The sequence below is a fragment of the Syngnathus typhle genome, linkage group LG6, assembly GCF_033458585.1.
Source record: "Syngnathus typhle isolate RoL2023-S1 ecotype Sweden linkage group LG6, RoL_Styp_1.0, whole genome shotgun sequence".
Classification (NCBI taxonomy): domain Eukaryota; kingdom Metazoa; phylum Chordata; class Actinopteri; order Syngnathiformes; family Syngnathidae; genus Syngnathus; species Syngnathus typhle.
In genome coordinates, this window is record NC_083743.1 from 14,565,543 (window position 1) to 14,587,560 (window position 22,018).

Genomic DNA, 22,018 nt, shown 5'->3' on the forward strand with positions numbered 1-22,018 from the left:
AGAGGTTAGTGCTGAACCACCTGAAGGAGGTCACGGGCCCCCTGCTTCACCCCCTCCAGTTTGCCTACCGGGCAAACAGGTCGGTGGATGATGCGGTCAACATGGGACTGCACTACATCCTGCACCACTGTTAGTGACTGTTAGTCACCTAAATGTTGAACAGAGGGTGAGATTTACCTAAGTCAAATTCCTTGTTTGGCACGCTCAAACATGGCGAATAAAAACTCTCGAATCTTGAATCTGAGTATATATATATATATCCATCCATCCATCCATTTTCTGTACCGCTTAGTCCCCACTGGGGTCGCGGGCGTGCTGGAGCCTATCCCAGCCGTCATCGGGCAGTAGGCGGGGGACACCCTGAACCGGTTGCCAGCCAATCGCAGGGCACACAGAGACAAACAACCATTTGCACTCGCACTCACACCTAGGGACAATTTGGAGCGTTCAATCGGCCTACCAAGCATGTTTTTGGGATGTGGGAGGAAACCGGAGTGCCCGGAGAAAACCCATGCGGGCCCGGGGAGAACATGCAAACTCCACACAGGGAGGGCCGGAGGTGGAATCGAACCCGCACCCTCCTAACTGTGAGGCGGACGTGCTACCCAAGTGCTCCACCGAGCCGCCAGTATATATATATACACATCATTCTGATTAATATTGCGTTTGTGGAATATATATAAAAAACATCCATGCATTTTTATCCATCATCAGGTGGCCACTTCGCTACTTGCTGCTGACTGAAAAAGACATCACAGTGCCTCTGGCTCAGCTTATGAATGTCACATGAACAAAACCTGAAAACATAAGTCGTGATTGGTGGTTACCCAATAGGTGATCCCCTTCTTTTACTTACAATAGGTAAATGTGTTTGGCTCCAAAAAACGTGATCATTCAACACATTCTTTACAAATTTTGACACTGATTACTTAGAGACCGACATACATTTTAGATTTTAGTGTAATTCTATAATTGTTTTTTTCACAACATATTAAATATAGATTCAAGACCAAATGCTTTTCAACTGAACTCTACATCATGTTAAATTTGATATTACTGTATACCAGTGCTTCTCAATTATTTTCTGTTACGGCCCCCCCTAGCAAGAGGAAAACTATTCGCGCCCCCCCTCCCCACCGTGACTATCCTAACTTGTCTTGTAAGTCGTAAAATGTTGCACTGTCGCAAACGTGACAGAAGTAACAATGAGAGCGCCACTGCCCCCTGCTGTAGTAAACGCGCAATTACACTTTATTCTAGTACTGCCAAAAAAAAAGCCTGTTCCCCAGGGTCACACGCGCCCCCCCAGGAATAGCACCGCGCCCCCCAAGGGGGGCGCGCCCCACTATTTGAGAAGCACTGCTGTATACCTTGCCTGCCAAGAAGAAGTGGGTCTGGAGACCAAGGCCTCGGTTCATAACGAACCCTGCAGTCAAGTTTATTTATTTGCTGTAATTATAGTCTTTCATTTTGGTTTATTTGCCATTTTCAGTGCAAAACCACATTGGGAAAAAGGTGCAAGTGCACACAAAGTGCACTGTCAACATTCATTCATAAAACACATAAAAAAAATTCAAAATTTAGAAACAAACAAATTACCGTTTTTTTCCATGTATAATACCCTAAAAATGGCATGTCGATGCTGGAAAAAAGCCTGTACCCATGTATAATACGCACCCAAATTTTGACTCCTGCTTAAGTCCGTAAACGTATAATTATTTCAGAAAAAAGATCATCTTTGGGAACAACCGGATGTTAATCTGACGGTCAGTATCACTGCGCATGCGCTAGCAAACTCAATAGCGAAGAAATGTTTCGGATTTGTGTAGGGTACATTGTGACAGCAAACGAGCAGGTGATCGAGCAAGCGTCTGATACGAGAGCATTGTGTTCGCATGGAGCGTGTTTGAAGTGAACAGCAGAGAAGAAAGCACATCTGTAATGGCGGCCTCCGTATGATATCCGGATTAAAAAAATAAATAAAAATTGTACCCACGTATAATGCGCACCCCAGATTTTAGGACAATAAATTAGTTAAATTTTGCGCATTATACATGGAAAGAAAACGGTAAATAAGTTTAAAAAACAAGGTTACAATAAAATTGAAATTAAGGCCTGCATAGCGTTGTCTCCCAAAGGGAAGAAGTTCTAACAAGTTCCTGGCAGAATACAGCGGGTCCTTAATGATGGCTGAGACAAAATACTTTGTAAAAGTCTTCAAGGACAGATATTTAAACACTGATGGTACTACTAGCGAAGTGATTTCTAAAAAAGTATTTTTTTTCCCAACGTCATGTCCGCTCTTCACTGATTGATCCAGGCTTATACTGTGTACCTACTACCTTTGCACACCATTCATCAATATGTCACTAATTTCACAGAGGTGAAAACTAAGTAAGGACTTGAAAAGAGAGCAAGTACGTTTTCACGTTGCATTAGATTTACACTTCAATATGTTCCTAAATTTTTTAGTCCCTTATCTTAGCCATGCACTACTTAGAAAAATATGTACCGTATTTTCCGGACTATAAGGCGCACCGGACTATAAGGCCCACCTTCAATGAATGGCCCATTTTAAAACTTTGTCCTTATATAAGGCGCACCGGACTATAAGGCGCACCATTAATGCATCATGTCAGATTTTTAATCCAAATCAAATCATTCTCCATTTTATCTTTTTCATTTCAACTTCAGATGCAACAAATCACAAAATAATGATCCATAGTCTTTTTGATTCATGATTCATAGTAGTCTTCAGCGGGCCATTTATGATTGATTTCATGACATAATGCTTCAGGCCAGTTTAAGTTTAGGAATTTGGTCCATATATAAGGCACACCGGACTATAAGGCGCATTGTCGGCTTTTGAGAAAATTTTAGGTTTTAGGTGCGTCTTATAGTCCGGAAAATACGGTACATTGATTCAGTGAATTTGAGGCTCATTTGCTAATGCAAGCCGTGTAGCCTACTGTACTCCTAGGGATGGCTTTAGGAATTATTCTTACCCAGGGATAAAGTGGGGATAGACTGATATAGAGCGGGGCTGAGAAAATAATTTAAAACTACATTTTAGAATATCAAATCAAATGCAGTAGGGCTGAACAGATTTCGCTATATCCCTTCTAGTCCCAGTGTAGCGCCACCCCTGTGTCTTTTAAATTTTGAGTAGTGCATTAGTGTCAAATATCAAAAACTACTATTACATGCTGATGAGCACCACAACCATAATAATAAGCACAAGTGAGCATGGATAACATATTGTTAAGGAATACTTTAAAACAACACGATTGTATTTGATGGTATTTGTGTTCCTATATTGTGGCAAGTATGTGTAATGTTTGTCCAAGTAATTGAAAAGCAATATGTAAGGTCAATGTTGGGAAGCTATGTGGCAGAGTCGTTATTGTGATGTTGGACAATGAGACTTCCTGCCTCTTACATTACGGTACAGTACTGATGCGCATTGCATTGTGGGGATACAAACAAGAGGGCTGAAAGGCTAGCCGGTATCTCAAACTGTTAGAAAATAGCAAACGGGCTCTTATAATGACAACTTGGTATGTAGTGAGGTCGAGTGAGCGTTGCCAGAGCTGGAAATTAGCCGGAATAACGCTGGGGATGTAAGTTTTCCAGGAGAAGCGACAAGACACGTCGCGAGCAGCTTTTTGTCAGCTCAACTGTTCGGATGCTCAGGCCCGGAAGCCAGAAGTGGCCTCTGTACTAAAAGGTAAACATTGTAATTGCAGTTCATGTTTTGGTGTCACATGGTGCGCGTTTTTTGTTCAACTATTATGTCGGGTAGGCCTTTTTGTTTATTGCCGGATGCAGGATTCTATGCTATGGTAAGCTTGGTAGCTAATGTGCTAGTTGTCGTGCATCGCTTGGTGTGTTGAGGTACTTAGAATTATCCGCGGCAAAACCGGAAGTTCAACATCCTACGCTTCGAAAGAAAAGCTTATATTGAATTCGAAGGTAAACCAAGGCGTGCGTACTTGGTGTCGATACTCCACGTCGTATTTATTGGAGGAAGCTGGGTGATGAATTAATTATACATACAAGTCTAGTCTGCAAAACAGCATTTTATTACTGTAACCGTTAGGACATAGGAGGAACATAAAGGAAACTTGAATTAAGTAACCTAAAATCATTGATCGAAAATTGTTCATTATGTTTATTTTATTTGACTCGCTGCCATCGTCATACATGTTCAATGAACCTTGCTACAACTTTACTTCCTCCAATCATTTATGGGGGACAACAACGTGTAAATCAATCGAAATAGCAAACTCAGTGAAATAGTTTTATTTGATAGGTGAAACAGGATGTATTTCTCATCTAAACCGTGATTACAAATGGGAACTTGACACAGCTGGTGTTCGCTAAACTGCATTGTTAGTTTTTTTTATGTAGTAAGTTCATTTTGCGTCCTCGCCACACGTTAATAGAGTCCTGTGTTTGTCTTTTATGTTCACCTTGGCCCAACGGCTTCCATTAATCGACGTTTTCCACTTGTTTCAGCTTTCTGACCACTCGCTAGTATAGTAGTATGTGATGATAGTTACAGTGAAAGGACCAGGTTGTAAACTGGACGCCGCCATCACGAGTAATTGAGAGGTACGATGGACATGAACTTTGTGTGTAATGTTTTAGGGGTTCTCAGACATTAAATATGAGATGTTACATTTAAGCGATTGCATAAAATTGTATTCTGATCTACAATCTACCTCTCTGATCTACCTGTGGCCCATTATTTTCAGTTAAAACAGAAATAATCCTATTGATTGACTCCGCATTGGATCGCATACCAATATTGCAGAAAAACCAGAATGCGTTATGAATACTACATAGTTATCCAAACCATAATAAATTTAAGTCCCTTTTAAATGACCAGAGAAGCTCTTGAATCCTTAAAAAATGACATTAGATTATTTTCTATTATTTTTACTTGAAATCCGTAATTTACTTTTCTTTTATTAGGCCAGCGCAGCCCAGGAGTACTTTTTATTTGGTGTGTTAGTGTGACAGGGAGTGTGCTTTCCCTACAGGAGCCCCTTTCTCAAGCTTTTGTTTGATGGAAAATGTCATGGCGGAGAGTCCACATGTCTCACAGTCAGCTGCTAAGCATCCTGTAGTTCACTGGCCTCCACATGAGCCTGGCTTGCATTGATTGTAGTTGCATAACCTGGCATTCTGTCCTCGATGCTCCATTCACCCCCCCCCCCCCCTTTGTTCCCCCTAAAAGTGTATGAATGTTGCTGTTTAACTGTCCACGATGCACTTTCAGCTTGTCTCTAAAACTTTATAAAGTTCTCTTACTAATTAATGTTGAAGTAAAGCAATACAGTATAAACAGTACAGTATAAACTTCATTTTATTTAAAGTTTGTATAAAGCATTGCTTTACAATTGTTTTCTGTGACGGACTCCCAAGAATGGAGAAAATATTAACCCCCCCAATTCTCTGCCACAACTTTAAATAGTGTAATTTAGCCATAAAATGTTTATGTACACTGCACATAATTAATTACATTACATTTTATTACATTCTTATGAACATTAAAGAAATAATATAGATCAATTTACAACAGGGGTCCCCAAACTTTTTCCTGTGAGGGCCACATAACGTTTCCCTTCTCTGATGGGGGGCCGGTGTCAGTTTGTTACAGAAAAAGTGTGACGATCGTAGGGGAGCTTAAATTTTTTATTGTTTTCCAGAAAGCCACACATAACCAAATAACGGTTATTTAATAACCCTTTCCAGGTTCTTTACAGAAAAAAAGTCAGGAAACAAATAACTTATATAACTTATATATATATATATATATATGTGTGTGTGTACATTTACTTTATGCCTATTGTTGAGTAAAACGTTACCAACAGCACTTTGTGTAATATATATGTAGGTAACCGTACGTACATTCGATTCTTGAGGTTGTTACTGGAATGCTCTTAAAAAAAAAGCAAGTGACAGAGAAACTCTTGGTTGATTCAGTGCAAATCCTGTTCTGTAAATAAACATGGATTATTATGGAGAGTAGTGAGTGATTACATGATCTTACGCCTCTTTAAAATGATGCACTAAATACTTTGTCTGTCTTCGTAGGATACAGTTTCTCTACATGTTCAGAAGCTGACTAACATGGGAGTCAAAACTTTTACCCACTGCTCGGCATCCCACAGCCAAGAGATGCTCGAGAAGCTCAACACTTTGCGTAACCAAGGTCACTTGTGTGATGTTACCATCAGGGTTCAAGACAAACATTTCCTGGCCCACAAAGTTGTCCTGGCCTGCTGCAGCGAATTTTTCCGTTCTAAACTTGTGGGTCGGCCCGAGGAAGAGGACAAGTTTGTTTTGGACCTTCACCATGTAACAGTTAGTGGCTTTGCTCCTCTGCTGGAATACGCTTACACATCAACGCTCTCCATCAGTACAGAAAATATCATTGATGTCCTTGCAGCTGCAAGTTACATGCAGATGTTTGCTGTAGCAAGTACATGTTCAGAGTTCATGAAGTCCAGTATTCTATGGAGTCCAAGTAACAACAGTAACAGCACACTTGGAGCAAGCAAGCCCCTTGAATCAGCACCTGAGAGTGCCTCATCAAACTCTGCCCTCACGCCACTTGATGGTAGCGTGTCACCTGTGTCATCTGACTGTAGTGTAATGGAGAGAAATGTTCCCGTCTGCCGCGAATCGCGCCGGAAACGGAAGAATTTTGTAACCATGGCTTCGCCTGAGAGTCCCCTCAAATGCACTGCACAGATGGTCACTACCTCCCCACAGGTCCCCAACCCATCCCCTTCATTTTCAGATAGCACAGCCCAGCCTGTGGAGTCCTCCCTGGCCTTCCCGTGGACGTTCCCGTTCGGCATCGATAGGAGATTCCACTCGGACAAGTCAAAGCTCCCAGAGAGCCCTCGGTGCCAAGAGCAGGCAGCAACAGTTACATCTGAGGTGGCGGTTGGTCGGCGACTCAGTGACTTTTTGACGTGTGAAAGTTCCAAGGCAGTGTCACCACCTGTGCCGGCCGAGGAAGAAGATGTGAGGGTGAAAGTTGAGCGCCTCAGTGACGAGGAGGTCCAGGAAGCACCTTCCCATGCTGTCAGTGCCTCCCAAAGTTCACTCAGTGATCAGCAGACGGTGCCAGGAAGTGAGCAGGTTCAGGAAGATCTCCTCATCAGTCCACAGTCATCATCCATAGGTGGGAGAGTTGCGCTGCAAAATAATAATTGTTGACTCATGGGCTTTAAAAGTTAAACTACAGCTGCAAATGTGTGAGGCAGCTTTTCCTTAGTGATTATTTACATACTACTTTGAACTGTTCTAGAATTAATCTAGGTAGTTTAAAAAATATATTTTCACACATTCCTTATTCCCCAAAACGCGCAGACTTTCAAGCCCATCTTCAGTGTCATTCTTTTTTCATTATGAGCTTAAATATATGATGATTGCATAATATAAATGCGGAAACGCCCATAACATGTTTGCAATTTTCTTTTCTTTTTCAGGATCAATGGATGAGGGAGCGTCAGAGGGCTTGCCATCAATTCAGAGTGCCTCTAGTGCTGGAGGACATGCCGAAGATGATGAAAGGTATAGGAAAAGCTAATGTTTTAATTTGATTGAACACCAAGATACAGGGCGGCATGGAGGCGCACTGATTAGCACGTCCGCCTCACAGTTTGCATGTTATCCCTGTGCTGACGTGGGTTTTCTCCCGGGCACTTCTGTTTCCTCCCATATCCCAAAACATGCATGGTAGGCTGATTGAGCACTCCAAATTGCCCGTCAGTGTGAGTGTGAATATGGATGGTTATTCGTCACTGTGTATCCTGCAATTGGCTGGCAACCGGTTCAGGGTGTTTGCCGCCTACTGCCTGATGACTGCTGGGATTGGCTCCTGCACGCCCGCACCCCCCGTGGGTACAAGCAGTTCAGAACATGGATGGATGGATGGATACCAAGACTACATAAATACTAAAAAAGGAGATATTCCCAGCATTTTCACATTTTTTGAATTAAAAAAGATCCAAATGATCCATCAAATCCTAAATACCGTAATTTTTGGACTATAAGTCGCTCCGGAGTATAAGTCGCACCAGCCATAAAATGCCCAAAAATGTGATAAAAAAACCTATATAAGTCGCTCCGCAGTATAAGTTGCATTTTGGGGGGCAATTTATTCGACAATATCCAACACCAAGAACAGACAGACTGCTGAACGTCGACAAGACCAAGGAGATTGTTGTGGACTTCCGGAAGGGTCACACCCAACACCTGCCGCTGACCATAGACGGTGCTGTGGTGGAGAGAGTGAGCAGCGCCAAGTTCCTGGGGGTGCACATCAGTGAGGATCTCTCCTGGTCCACCAACACCGCATCACTGGCAAAGAAAGCCCAGCGCCGCCTGTACTTCCTGCGGAAACTCCTCCGGCCGTCATGACTACATTTTACCGCGGCACCATTGAGAGTGTCCTCTCCAGCTGTATTGCTGTTTGGGGTGGCGGCTGCACTGTCTACAATTTGAAGGCCCTGCAGCGCATAGTGAACACGGCTGGTAAGATTATTGGTGCTTCGCTCCCCTCCTTGAAGGACCACCAGACTCTCAAACCGCTTCATACTCCTGGCTGTTAGGATCCTGAACTCGCTTCCCCGTTCTGCGTAGCGTCCTGTACTTTTGCGCTATGCTTACTGTCTGCTGTATGCACACTGGCTCCGTTTTGCTCCTCTTATTTGTTGTGTTATCTGTTTATTTATTATCACTCTTATTATTTATTGTTTGTGCCTTCTTGTTTTTATATTGTGTCGTTTACTTGTATGTCTATCGTGTACCGTTTTTTTCCGTGTATAGTGCGCCCCCATGTATAATACGCACCCTAAAAATGGCATGCTGATGCTGGAAAAAAGCCTGTACCCATGTATAATACGCACCCAATTTTTATGAATTTTTTTTTATTATTATTATTATTTTTTAAGTCCCAATGATCGTCACACACGCAGGGAGGCAATGGGTCCCATTTTTATAGTCTTTGGTATGGTCTTAACTAGGCTGGATGTAATTTTTTTTGTTGGCGTTGATTTCTCCGACTGCCCGTAAACGCACCACCGCGCTCCGTGCGCGCACGGGAAAGAGGAGTGCGGACGTGAAAAAGGCGGCTCTGTATGGGAGAGACGTTGAAGAGGAATAAAAACACCCTTGGAAACCAAAACTTGCCCCTGACTCGGAGCCGCAACAAATGTTTCGGATTTGTGTAGGGTACATTGACAGACAGCAAACGAGCAGGTGATCGAGCAAGCGTCTGATACGAGAGCATTGCGGTCGCATGGAGCGTGTTTGAAGTGAACAGCAGAAAAGAAAGGAACAAGGCAAAGTGTTGTGAAATAAAATATTACCTGTAATCTGGATTTAGGTAGAGAACTGAACTCTCGCTCTTTATATAGCTGACGTGTCTTGCGCAGCCGTTCTGTGCATTTTATTTCACAACACTTTGCCTTGTTCCTTGCCTTGCCACATCCGGCCCACGGGACCGTTTAATCCGGCCTGCCAACCCTGAACAAATTGTACTATTAAACTTTTTTTTTCGGGTCATTTTGCCTGCAATGATTGCGTTTCCCCAGTAGATGGCGAAGCGCTCTCCTGCGCATTTACTACCGGAAGCCGTGTCAGAAAGCTCGGTGCACACTCACAAGTGCGTGTACGTACTCAGTAGTACGGACATGGCGCACTCTCGCTCTATTCGTATCAGTCCCGAATTTAGAGCGTGGGCTTTGACGACAGCATTCTTGTAATTCGCGCGCTGAGCTTTCAGATGTAGTTTTGCGCTAAAGCCACCCACAAACCTTCCCCTGGAATCCTTCCATTAAAATGAGTCGCCCAAGGAAAAGCAAGGTGGACACGGTGCCGAGTGTTTAAAAGAGAGTGGCCAATTTGGCGCGACGTACGCGACGTGACGTTCAGCCACATCAACATCAACCCGTCACAGATCGAGGTAAACGGACCAACACCTCGGATCTCTCCTAAGAATTGCCACAACAAATTTTATTCCAGACTATGACGCACTAGCAAAAAAGTGAGACCAACAACACTGTTCCCACTGAAGATGAACGGGAGGCTCTCAAGTTTATTGTAAAAAAATACATTTTGAATATGATTTCAAGATTCAAGAGTTTTTTATTCGCCATGTTTGAGCGTGCCAAACAAGGAATTTGACTTCGGTAGAAACACACCCTCTGTTCAACATTTAGGTGACTAACAACATTCAGGACATGTGAATAATGGCAGAAACAGTGTAGACAAATTCAAAAAGGTGTGAGGAGCAGGATGTTATTGCACAGTAATGTCTCTGAGACTCTATGAGTGGTGTGAGTTCATCAGAGCAACAGCCTGGGGGAAGAAGCTGTCTCTGTGTCTGCTGGTTTTGGCGTACCGAGCTCTATAACGCCGTCCGGAGGGGAGTAGTTCAAAAGAGGGGAGTAGTTCAAAAATTTTTTTGTACAGCACCGCCGCTCCGGCTAGAATCTCCGACAAACAGTCTGAATCGGAGAGAACAGGAGGGAAAGTACCAGAAGAAGTCTGTCCGATGTTTAACAGAGCTTCTCTGGTAAAAGTGATCCGGGATGGACAGCAGAGGACACAGAAAACACACAAAATAAGACAAATAAACAGAGAGCGACTCACCGTGGCTGCCATCCGCGGCGCCATCATATGACGTCATTTTGTACACATAGCAGGGATTGAACCTAGCGACCATTCTCATTTTCAAACAATGCAGGATGCTCAAGGACATTGATGCACCACCTATTTGCGACTAATCTTAACCTGTAAGGTTCTTAAGGCTTACTTTAAGGAAGTGTTTCCTGTTTCCTCACCTCTGTTACCAGGTGTTTGTGAGCTAAAACTCTGCTCTGATTTTCAGATACCCCTCACCGTGTTGCTGTTTTGATTACTTTATTTGGATGTATGCTTTCACCGATTCTTCAAGATGATATATTTGGTCAGAATGTTTGCCGTTTGATGTGATCTCATAAGATAAACATCTTTCACTAATCTGACCTGCAGGCACTGAAGTGATGGAGACTGTTATTCATAATAACAGTGTCGTATTTTATGAGAATCACTGATAGCAGTTTTTTAGTGAATTATTATTATTATTTTTTGTAATGCTGTTAATAAATGCATTTGTTTTCAAAAAACTTGTCTGAAATATCCATGTTTTACTACCTACTAAAGGCCAAAATCTTTTATGCAATGACCTTTACAGGTCGCTTATATGACTTCACACAAAGCCTACGTCCATCTGCTCCTGGTTCGGCCCTCCGGTCCAAATTTAGAACCCAGTTCGGCCCGCGAGTCAAAAAGTTTGCCCGCCCCTGGGCTAAACGATACGGTATGCTAACGTGACAAACACAAACGAGGAGCTGAGAACGAGCCGGACGTAACATTCAGTTATTTAAAAAAACCTATTACATAAATAACACGTTTATAAAACCATCTGTCACTCCAATTCATTAAATCCATCGATCGTCCTTTGTCAACAATGGCGTGTGTCGCGCCGCAGTTCAAATTATTCCACAGGCCCATACAATGAAATATAAACTATATTTTAAATAACTATCACATAAACAACAATATTATCAAACCATTTGTGTCACTCCAAATCATTAAATCCATCGATCAAATTTCTCGTCCTTTATGTCATCCTGGTGACAGAGGACATGTCCAGAGGATATGGAGCTTTAAAGTGTTAATTACTTTATTTGATTTTTCTCTATATTTTTCATGTTCTGAATATGTTCAAGATAAAGATATCAAAGCATGTGAAGTGATCAACTATACTAAAAATAACATGTGAAGTGGTCAACTATACTTGTAAGTGATGTGTTAATGATCAAGTAAAAAGTTGTGAAAAAAAACATATACAAGTCGCTCCTGAGTATAAATGTATAAATGTATTAGTCATCACAAAAATCATGAAAAATCCGTAGATACGCCGCACCAAACGACAAGCCGCAGGGTTCAAAGCTTGTGCAAAAAGTAGCGGCTTATAGTCCGGAAAATACGGTAGTTGATTAATTAATAATCATTGCACCTCTAGTAATGTTTGGGATGAGTTACACTTGTCAGGCGGACAGTTTAACCATATGTTATTCATTTATTTGAAGCTTTTTCTTGTTTTGTATTTCAGATTGGAAGGTATTCAATATCCTTACCACCTCTACATTGGCCCATCAGCCCGCCCTGGGACCAATGGCCCGGACAGACCCTTTCAGTGTCCAACCTGTGGAGTTCGCTTCACACGCATTCAAAACCTCAAGCAGCACATGCTCATACACTCCGGTAGGTAAAGATGCAAACATGACGTCATGATAGTTTCAGTGAAAAATTAAAACCAAATAAAATTTGTGTAACATCAGGTTGATGTTACCTTCAAAATGTTGTGTTAATGTGGCTGCTCACGTTAGAGCTTGCACATGATTGTCAATTACACATTGACAGAGCCTATTTGTCAATTTGTCACCGACTGACTGCTCGAGCGAAGTCGAGGCAGTAAGTGTAGAGGCAGCGCGTGAAGAAAATGAGGGAGAGTTATCGCAACACATGGATCAGCAGAGATACTTTTAATTTACGGTTTTTTTCCTTGTATAATGCGCCAAATTTAGCTAATTTATTGTCTTAAAATCTGGGGTGCGCATTATACATAAGTACAAAATTTTGTATTATTTCTTTTTTTTTTCTTTTTTTTTTTTTAAGAAAGTCATGGTACAACAAAACCAACAACAGGACTGACCGACAAAGACGTGGAACAAAAAGACAGGGTGACATTACCAAAGACAGGAACAGAAACCAAACAGACATCATGACATCATCTGACGGTGAGCGAGGGGCAGACAGGACTAAATTACAAAACACGTTACATTGATTGAGGTGACACAGGAAGGGAGGGGCGACGCGAACAGAAACTATGGCAACCTAGACACATAGCAAAACTGGGGACGAGACATGACAAATCTCCCTCGAAATAAAACTTGAAATCACCTTTCTTCTTGTTTGTTGTCAATCGCGCATCGCATTCAGCCATCCTGCCCAACACACTTAGTCAGTAAAATTCATAATTGACGACACATCGTTTGATGCGATGGTGCAATCCTTGATGGTGTGTTATTGTCAAATATTGTTTGTTTTTTAATCTCCATCGCGGACCGGACGTCATACGGAGGCAGTATGACTGCGCATGCGCACTATGGATCCGATGCGCAGAACGGATGCGCAAGACACGTCAGCTCTATAAAGAGCGAGAGTTGTTTTCTTCCTATTAGTTTCAATTCACAGTTTAATTAGCAGTTTCAATCAGCAAATAACAAAATGCGCATTACAAGTAATATTTTATTTCACAACACTTTGCCTTGTTCCTTTCGTCTCTGCTGTTCACTTCAAACACGCTCCATACGACCGCAATGCTCTCGTATCAGACGCTTGCTCGATCACCTGCTCGTTTGCTGTCACAATGTACCCTACACAAATCCGAAACATTTGTTGCGGCTCCAAGTCACGATGAGGGGCAAGTTTTGGTTTCCACGGGTGTTTTTATTCCTCTTCAACGTCTCTCCCATACAGAGCCGCCTTTTTCACGTCTGCACGCCTTTTTCACATGTGCGCACGGATCGCGGTGGTGCCTTCATGGGCAGTCGGAGAAATCAACGCCAACAAAAAAAATACATCCAGCCTAGTTAAGACCATACCAAAGACTATAAAAATGGGACCCATTGCCTCCCTGTGTGTGTGACGATCATTGTTTTTTTTAAATTAAAAAAAAATTGTACCCATGTATAATGCGCACCCCAGATTTTAGGACAATAAATTAGTTAAATTTCGCGCATTATACACGGAAAAAAACGGTATTTTAAATGGATGGTATAAGGACAGTATGACGCTAAATGACTAGCGCGTAAACCTTAGTGCTAATGATTTGATGAATTTCCGTGACCAATATAAAGGCGTTAAGTAATAATAAGTTGGGCTGTTTGATCTTTTTTAGTGTTAAGGATAGCTAGGATCGTTTTGGATTCGTAAAGGGAGAAGTTTGCGGAAGCACCTCATCCACACAGTCACTCACAAGTCAAAGAGCATGGCCAGACACAGTAGTAGAATAAGTGGCTGCTTTATTCTCGCTTCCATCCAATTCACATAGCATCAAAATGACTTACTCAATCCGCCTGATATTGTCAACTGTGTATTGCTTCTCTTTTAATAAAATGTCAACAGACTTTGATGTCACGGACAGCAAACTGACCGCTTTGGCTGCCCAACAACATGCCTGATCTAAATTAAAATAACCAAGGACCCCTTCGGCTGCCTACAAACACACTTTTCTAAAATAAGACTTTCTATACAACGCACTTTTGGGTTAACGTGATTCCCAAATTCTGGAGCCTAAAGTCCACGTAAAATCGAGATTTATGGTGTATTACTTCTAACATCCACAGTTGTCAACATTTGGTTTGCTTAGTCCACATCCTCTTCTCTTGTTATTGTAAAATTATGAAGTGTGACCTTGTCGTGACGTGAATTGAATCTGAATGTAAGTGTTGTTTTTCTTGATTCCACTAGGCATTAAGCCTTTCCAGTGTGACCGCTGTGGGAAAAAGTTCACACGGGCCTACTCCTTAAAGATGCATCGGCTGAAGCACGAAGGTAAACGCTGTTTCCGGTGCCAGATTTGTAGTGCCACATTCACGTCCTTCGGTGAATATAAGCACCACATGAGGGTCTCCCGACACATAATCCGCAAGCCGCGGATTTATGAGTGCAAAACGTGTGGCGCCATGTTCACCAACTCTGGCAATTTAATTGTACACCTGAGGAGTCTGAACCATGAGGCATCCGAACTAGCAAACTACTTCCAGAGCAGGTGAGGAGACCCCATCATTCACTCCGATCACATTGGGGGTCAGAAAACATTCTTATATTGATTTATGTATGTCACATTAATGTTTTCTTATCCGATACATAAAGTATAAAATACATTGATTGATTTCAGTACGTGACAATTCAATGTTTTTAATTCAATTTACATTATACTTATTGTACATGAGTACACAGCTGAATTTAGCAAAAAATACTTGGTAGATTATTCTGAACTATTTGACAGCGTGCCAACACAGTCCAAAGTTAGCCAAAAGGTAACAACATGAGCATCACCCCAATTGCTGCTAGTTTTTTTTCTTTTTCATTTTTGTTGTTCTTAATTTTATTTTTTATATTTAATTTTATTTAGATGTTACTTGATGCACTGTTGCATTTCATTTTAATTCTTTGCACTTCACCAAATTTCTTGAAAAGTTGTACTACCGCATATTTTAAAAGGACTTTTTCTGCGCTTCATCTGATTTGTTTTTAAATTCATTCCATTGTGTGTTCTATATAAAATATATATTTTATGAACAACTAGAAAAAAAAGATAATAGTAAAGGGGAAAAAAGCTATACTGGAATATATTCTTTATGTTCTATGTATTGATGATTGTTTTTGTTTTAATTGATTAATGATGTAGATGACCGAAAAACTAATAATTGTTGAAAAAGAATAACATTCAGACACATTACATCAGTTAAATAATGTATTGTTACAGCTCTATTAGTCTTTAATCTTGCTCTTACAATATATATTATATAGTGTTTAAGTGCTATAAATACTATGTAACATTTTTATATTGTGCATTTACCTGGGGCGCAGGGGGTCAATGTGAATATTTCCTGGAATGTAACCTCTGGAGATGGGGATTTACTTTTTATAAAGTATACATATTGTGTTGTACAACAATACTTAACCATGGTCATAAATTTATGCATGGGATTGACAATCCACCCACTTTTACGGCAAGCGTAGATTACATTGTCACCAAATTATCAGGCGTGTCGGGGGCGAGGCTGCCTCGTGCGCCGGCACGCAAAGATGAGCGCAGCACAGCCACTTAACACGCTAAACTAGGCTTGCGCTGGCACAAAAACAAAGTTACGCTTATTTCTACTCCAAAACAGGGCCTAAATATTTGTAGTCTATTTGCTTTCAGTTTTGCATCTCGATGCTTTAAAAGCATGTTGTAGATTCATTGGTGAGAGGAACTAGCAATAGTAGCAGCACGCACCTCTGGTTGCACTCCAACACAAGCAAGCTTTTTAGCAATGACTTGCCCCTTTTTTGGAATGTATTACAAATGATCACTGTTCTCCAGAAGTCCGGAGACCTAAAACAGTTGTTTATCATGTTAAAAGTATGAGGGTAGAAGTGAAAGGGCTGTGAATTGTTTTTTCTTCTTCTTCTTACTAGTGATTTCCTCATGCCCGACTACCTAAACCATGTGCAGGAGGAGGAGGAGGTGCTAGGAGTTCAATATGAATTGGAAGAATCCCAACATCTGCCTGTCTATGCGGGCAGCACCTCCACATCCACTAGCATTCCCGCCTCAGCCTCCTCCTCAGTCCAGATGCCTGTCATCTCCCAGGTTTCCTCCTCTACCCAGAATTGCGAGAGCTCACCTGGCTTCCTTTCACCCGATTCCATGGATCCACTGGAAGCTCCGACTTCCTTCAAGATGGATGCTGGTGGCAGCGCCACCCTGGCAGAGGAGACCAAGATGGACAACAGAGAAGGAGGCAGTTCACCCAAAGTGTTTGGCCATGAGCGCCATCGGAGGCAGAATCCCCAGGGTAAGGAGTTGGCTTCTATCACCATTGAGTGATTCAAGTCTTCTTCCTGCCTCTTTTCTGCTACTTTGTTGTCATGTCACATGGGAAGATCTGTGGAATATTGATGCCAAAAGAGGTCAAGTGGACTTGTTCACACTTCAACATCGCAGACACAATCATGGCAAGTTCTTTCAACACATTTGTTACTGTGTGATGGTTTTCCACCATTTTTTTTAATAACAAATTGATAAGGGTTTGAAACTAAGGGTATTCATCCCATTTGACAGGAACGCACTGCCACTCGAGGTATGTGAAATTCTTGCCTTGTCCTTTTGGAAAGTGCCTAAGAATAGATGAGACACACTTATGTTTGCCCACAATAATAAATCAAGGCTTTTAGAAACTTTTATTTTATTTTATTTAATTTTTTAATTGCCTTTACCATGATCATGTCACTTTGTATGGGTACACACCAGTCATTTTCACTCTTGTTGCATCAGACAGTTACATGTCAATATTGTTTATTGCAATATCTTCACACAATATGGCAACTGTTGTGGGGGAAATGATGTTAGGTGTGTGTACATTTATTTTCAATAGAATACATGCAGCATTAATATGTTCAAAACTTCAAGTGACACAATTACCTATGATTTTTCCACTGTTTTTTTTTTCCTGATAATTTGTTTTTGTAAGCCAACGCTAGTCCAATATCAAGTCATCTTAAATCTTATTAGCACTGGCAAGTACAGATCAACATTTTCACTGTTTCACAATTACACAGTTGTGGTCTGAAATTGGGCATTGCCTCACATATCCATCTGTTGTAGCAAGAAAACCTCAACTTTGAAAGCTACTTATGACTTTATGCTCTATCACATCTATCATTATACATTATTATATTATACAATTGGGAGAAGAATGGCAAAAGAGAAAAAAGCGGCTAGTTTATTATGTACTAAAAAACAATATCCATTCTCCATGTTTTTAATGAATTGGCACAAAAAATACCAAAGTTGGAAAAGAAATCAAAATGCTGACTACGACAAGAGAGCAGTGTGAGTCACAAATGTGAAAAGCGAAGCGGCAAAGTAGGTGAAACACAAAATTTCAATGACTGCCAAAACTCTTTGGCCACGCTAGACGGTGATACCTTCATATTTCAATTTGCAACGTTTTAGAACAGCTCCACTGTTAGTTTCTGAAACGAGTGCTAACAAATCCAAATGTAGCATTTAATTCCAGTTGCAATCCGGCTTGCTCATGTTATTTAATAGACTTTTTTTTTGTGCTATAATATTTCTGCCCATGTGCACATGTCCTCTTTTCACTTGCTTTTCATACATGAGCTTTGTATTTATACTTTATCCAAACGCAATAGGAACATTTCCGGGCTTCATAGTTTCCCCTTTTTAAATACCCGGAAAAGAGAAATGAACAGCTGGATCACAAATGTTTGTAATCTTTATTTGTAAAGTAACTACCGTAGTTTCCCGACTATAAGTCGCATTTTCTTTCATAGTTTTCTACTTATACTGAGGAGCGACTTATATGTGCATTTTTTCAAAAATTGTCAAAAAAAAAACAGTGAAACCGCGATGTAGCAAGGGATTATTGTAATTTGAATTTCAAGTGACGTCAGCAGCGCGGCGTGGCGCGGCGGGTGTTTACAAAAAGGACAAATATTTGATCACGGGATGACGAAGATGACAAAGGGCCCCACGTACTACCGGCATCATTAGCGGCTTTGTTTGTAAGTGACACGGAGGACGAAGAGTTTGAAGGATTTAATGATTTGGAGTGACACAGGTTTGAAAAACTATTATGGCTTTTACGCACGCCCGGTGCTACTCTACGGAGCTCTCTTTCACCTCCGTGGATAGAAGTCGGGCGCCGGTGCTCGGCCGGGTGGCTGTCCGGGGACGGTGGATGAGGCTAGGACACGGCTTTTACGCACGCCCGGTCCTATTCTATGGAGCTCTCTTCCACCTCTGTGGCTGGAAGTGCCACCTCCGGGGATGAAAGTCGACGCCGGTGCTTGGGTCCTTGTACTTTAACGCTACAATATTGTTATATACTAGATCTGTGGAATAACGACGAGGCTGACGTCAGGGCGCACGCGCGGCGTTGTTGACCAAGGACGAGGAATTTGATCGATGGATTTAATGATTTGGAGTAACACAGATGGTTTGATAATATGATTGCTTGTATTTGATATATAATTTATATATCGTGATATGGGCCTGTGGAATATTTTGAGGTGCAAGTGCCGTCAGCGGCGCGCACCCATTGTTGACATAAAGGATGATCGATGGATTTAATGAATTGGAGTGACACAGATGGTTTTATAAACGTGTTATTTATGTAATAGTTATTGAATAACTCTGAATGTTACGTCAGGCCCGTTCTCAGCTCTTCGTTTGTGTTTATGTCACGTTAGCATACCTATTGTTTAGCCTGTTGCTCGTTCACGTCTGTTCTTGGTGTTGGGTTTTGTCTAATAAATTTCCCCCAAAATGCGACTTGTACTCTGGAGCGACTTATATATGTTTTTTTTTCACATTATTGTGCATTTTATGGCTAATGCGACCTATATTCCGGAGCGACTTTTAGTCCGAAAAATACGGTAGTTGCGTAACAGTTATGCAAAGTATATTGCATGACGGTTGGAAGTTTGTTTCAACACGATTGTCTTTTCTAGAAATGTTATCCCTGCGTGATGATGATCCCAAAGCACGTTGTGCTTGTTGTTTCCCTTGGCCACTTTTTCAAAGCAGAGCTGCTTGGTATCATGTGAAGAGATTATTTGTTGTTGGATGTTATGTCGTAGTCGTTGTTTTGTTCTTTGTGTTCTTTTTTTGGAGGAGGGTGGGGGGCAAACCTTTGTGTGTTTGCAACTGTTTAGAAACACTGATACTGATCAAGATAAAGACACACATATTCTTATTATCCATAAGTTGAATGCTACTGACTGACTGGATTTAATATCTGTGTTTTTTGCAGCTGCCACTTTAGTTTCAAATAGGAAGATATAAACATTTTTTTGTCTTATTCTCCATTTTATAAATGAGTTGATTGTACAAATGAGCGTTGTACGGTTTTGTAACTGTCACAATTTTTCAAATTCACTGAGTGATGTCTTAAGATTGTGTGTCACACGGTGCCATTGTGTGAGACACCTTTTCAAAGTTGTGCCATTTGACTTTTTGTTAGACTAAAAATGGAGCTCTCGCCCATAGGACCAAATGTTCTCTTATCTCATTTAAGGTTTTGCCCTGGCAATCAGTATTTGCACATAAAAGGAGGAGGATAATCATGCAAGTGGTCCATGCAGTTTATTGAAGAGGTTCTGCTGTTTTGCCCTTGAAAACAAAACAAAACAAGAAAAATGTACAATGTTGTGCATCCGAGAGGCTAGCCTTAGTAAATGGACCTATTATCTCTAATTGCACATTATCAAACATTTATACAATTTTTTTCTCCAATTGTCCATCATACTCTCTTTATTTGTGTCAATGGGGAGTGTGTTTTTGAATTTTTTTCTTTTTGATAGATATACGTATATACATGAAAATGCTGCTGTATGCTGAAAAGTGCCCGAACTATTTTTGTGAACTAATATGTGTGCAATAAATAGGTGTTGTTTAAATTTAAAATCCTGTTCCTGGAATGCTAAATTATGTTTGTATTTTAAAAAAAGAATGTATGATTTTATTTTTAGAAAAAGAGCCCATTTGATCTGTGAAACAAGATGTTGCTTCCGTTCTGCTCCTTTATGTTCTTCTCTGAAGTTGCATGTTTATGCTACAGTATGTAAAGTTGAGAGCACTTTGTGTTTAATTGCTGATGTGGTCTGGTAAGCGTAATGTGTTGATTTCACAGCCTAGTTTTGGATCCTTTGCTGGAGCATGACCTTTGTTTTCCCACATATTCAGTCCTTTTATGCGCAATGTTTTAACTATATCTTGATTAAATACAATATATGCCTTTAGAGTGTACACGTGGTGTTGTATACCAGTTTTCTACCAGTCTATGCTTTATTTAAAAGTTGTCTTCATAATAGGATATACATTGGTGAATTTTATATCATGGTCACTGTTTGATGGCATCTTGTTAAATGTGAATAGAACCAATTGAGTTGGGAGTATGTTTGAGTAGTTTTCGATCTGTGCATGTACAATAAATAATAATATGCAGTAAATACTTGGCACGGTGGAGCAGTGGTGAGCACATCCGTCTCACAGTTCGAAGGTGTAGGATACGGCTCCGGCCTTCCTGTGTGGAGTTTGCATGTTCTCCCCGTCCCTGCGTGGGTTTCCGCAAGGTACTCTGGTTTACTCCCACATTCCAAAAACATGCGTGGAAAGCCAATTGAACGCTCCAAATTGCCCATAGGTGTGGTTGCAAATGTGAATGGTTGTTTGTCTATGTGTGCCCTGGGATTGGCTGGCAACCAGTTCAGGATTTACCCCGCCTACCGCCCAAAGTCTGCTGAGATAGACTCCAGCATGCCCGCGACCCTCGTGAGGTTGAGCACTCTGGAAGAAAAAGAAATGAATGCAGTGTATATACAAAGTATGTTGCATATTCTTTATACTGTAGGTTACTTGATTACAACCTGCTTTCAGGATAAAAAGTATTTTATGTCTTTGATACTGTGCTGTTTTGAGAAACTGTCTAAAACATCCCGGCTAGTGTTATAAACTGCACATTAGGGAGAACCGATGTGGTGTGTCTGAGATTGTTTTACAGCTGGCTCTTAAAAACTGACAACTGAGCACTCTCTAGTTTAAAGTTTGTGGTTGTACTGATTCTGAATTTGCTAGTGTTCTGGCTCTGCAGTCCTGTTAGTAAAAAGGGTGTTTTTTGTAAATGCATAACATGCAAATAAAAAGTCAACTAATTCCATGTGTGGACTTGTTTCTGCCCTTCACAATAGGGGACTCAGTTTTGAGTTCATGTAGTGCATTTGATAAATTCATGCAGATGAGGCAAGGGATTTAGTCTCAATACAGTCCCTTGGCTATAGTAGATAGCAGAATGACAAGGCCTGCAAAAAGATGACCAGCAGTTCAGAGATTGAGGGCAATATTGTTTTTACTAAATTCAATGGTTGGATGAACCTTTTAAGAGATTTACGACAGACTCTTCTCAGTCTGCCTCTTTGAGATCACCTAAACAAAGATCACTATAATTTCTACTTCATAGACCGGATTAAACTTGTCATGACGTGGGCCCTGCTTCTAATAGATCTTTGAAAAGACACATGAAAATTGAACTAGCCTGCGTAGAAACATGAGATATTTCTGCTTTAAGCCAACATTTGCGTCATC

At 41.1% G+C, this 22,018-nt stretch overlaps 1 protein-coding gene across 3 annotated transcripts; it reads left to right on the top strand.

Annotated features, from left to right (window-relative positions):
* Nucleotides 1-454: 454 nt before the first annotated feature.
* Nucleotides 455-21,589, top strand: zbtb44 (zinc finger and BTB domain containing 44). Of its 3 annotated transcripts, XM_061280414.1 has the most exons (7): nt 455-3,727; nt 4,519-4,614; nt 6,103-7,201; nt 7,509-7,593; nt 12,185-12,336; nt 14,608-14,908; nt 16,327-21,589. In XM_061280414.1, exons 3-7 carry the CDS (start codon nt 6,139-6,141, stop codon nt 16,736-16,738), a joined length of 2,013 nt encoding a protein of 670 aa, XP_061136398.1. In that variant the 5' UTR covers nt 455-3,727; nt 4,519-4,614; nt 6,103-6,138; the 3' UTR covers nt 16,739-21,589. The 3 variants fall into 3 exon arrangements, with proteins under 3 accessions (XP_061136398.1, XP_061136397.1, XP_061136399.1); XM_061280413.1 differs by lacking the exon at nt 4,519-4,614 and having other exon boundaries at nt 458-3,727; XM_061280415.1 differs by lacking the exon at nt 4,519-4,614 and having other exon boundaries at nt 460-3,727; nt 14,608-14,691; nt 16,327-16,486.
* The last annotated feature ends 429 nt before the right edge of the window (nt 21,590-22,018 follow it).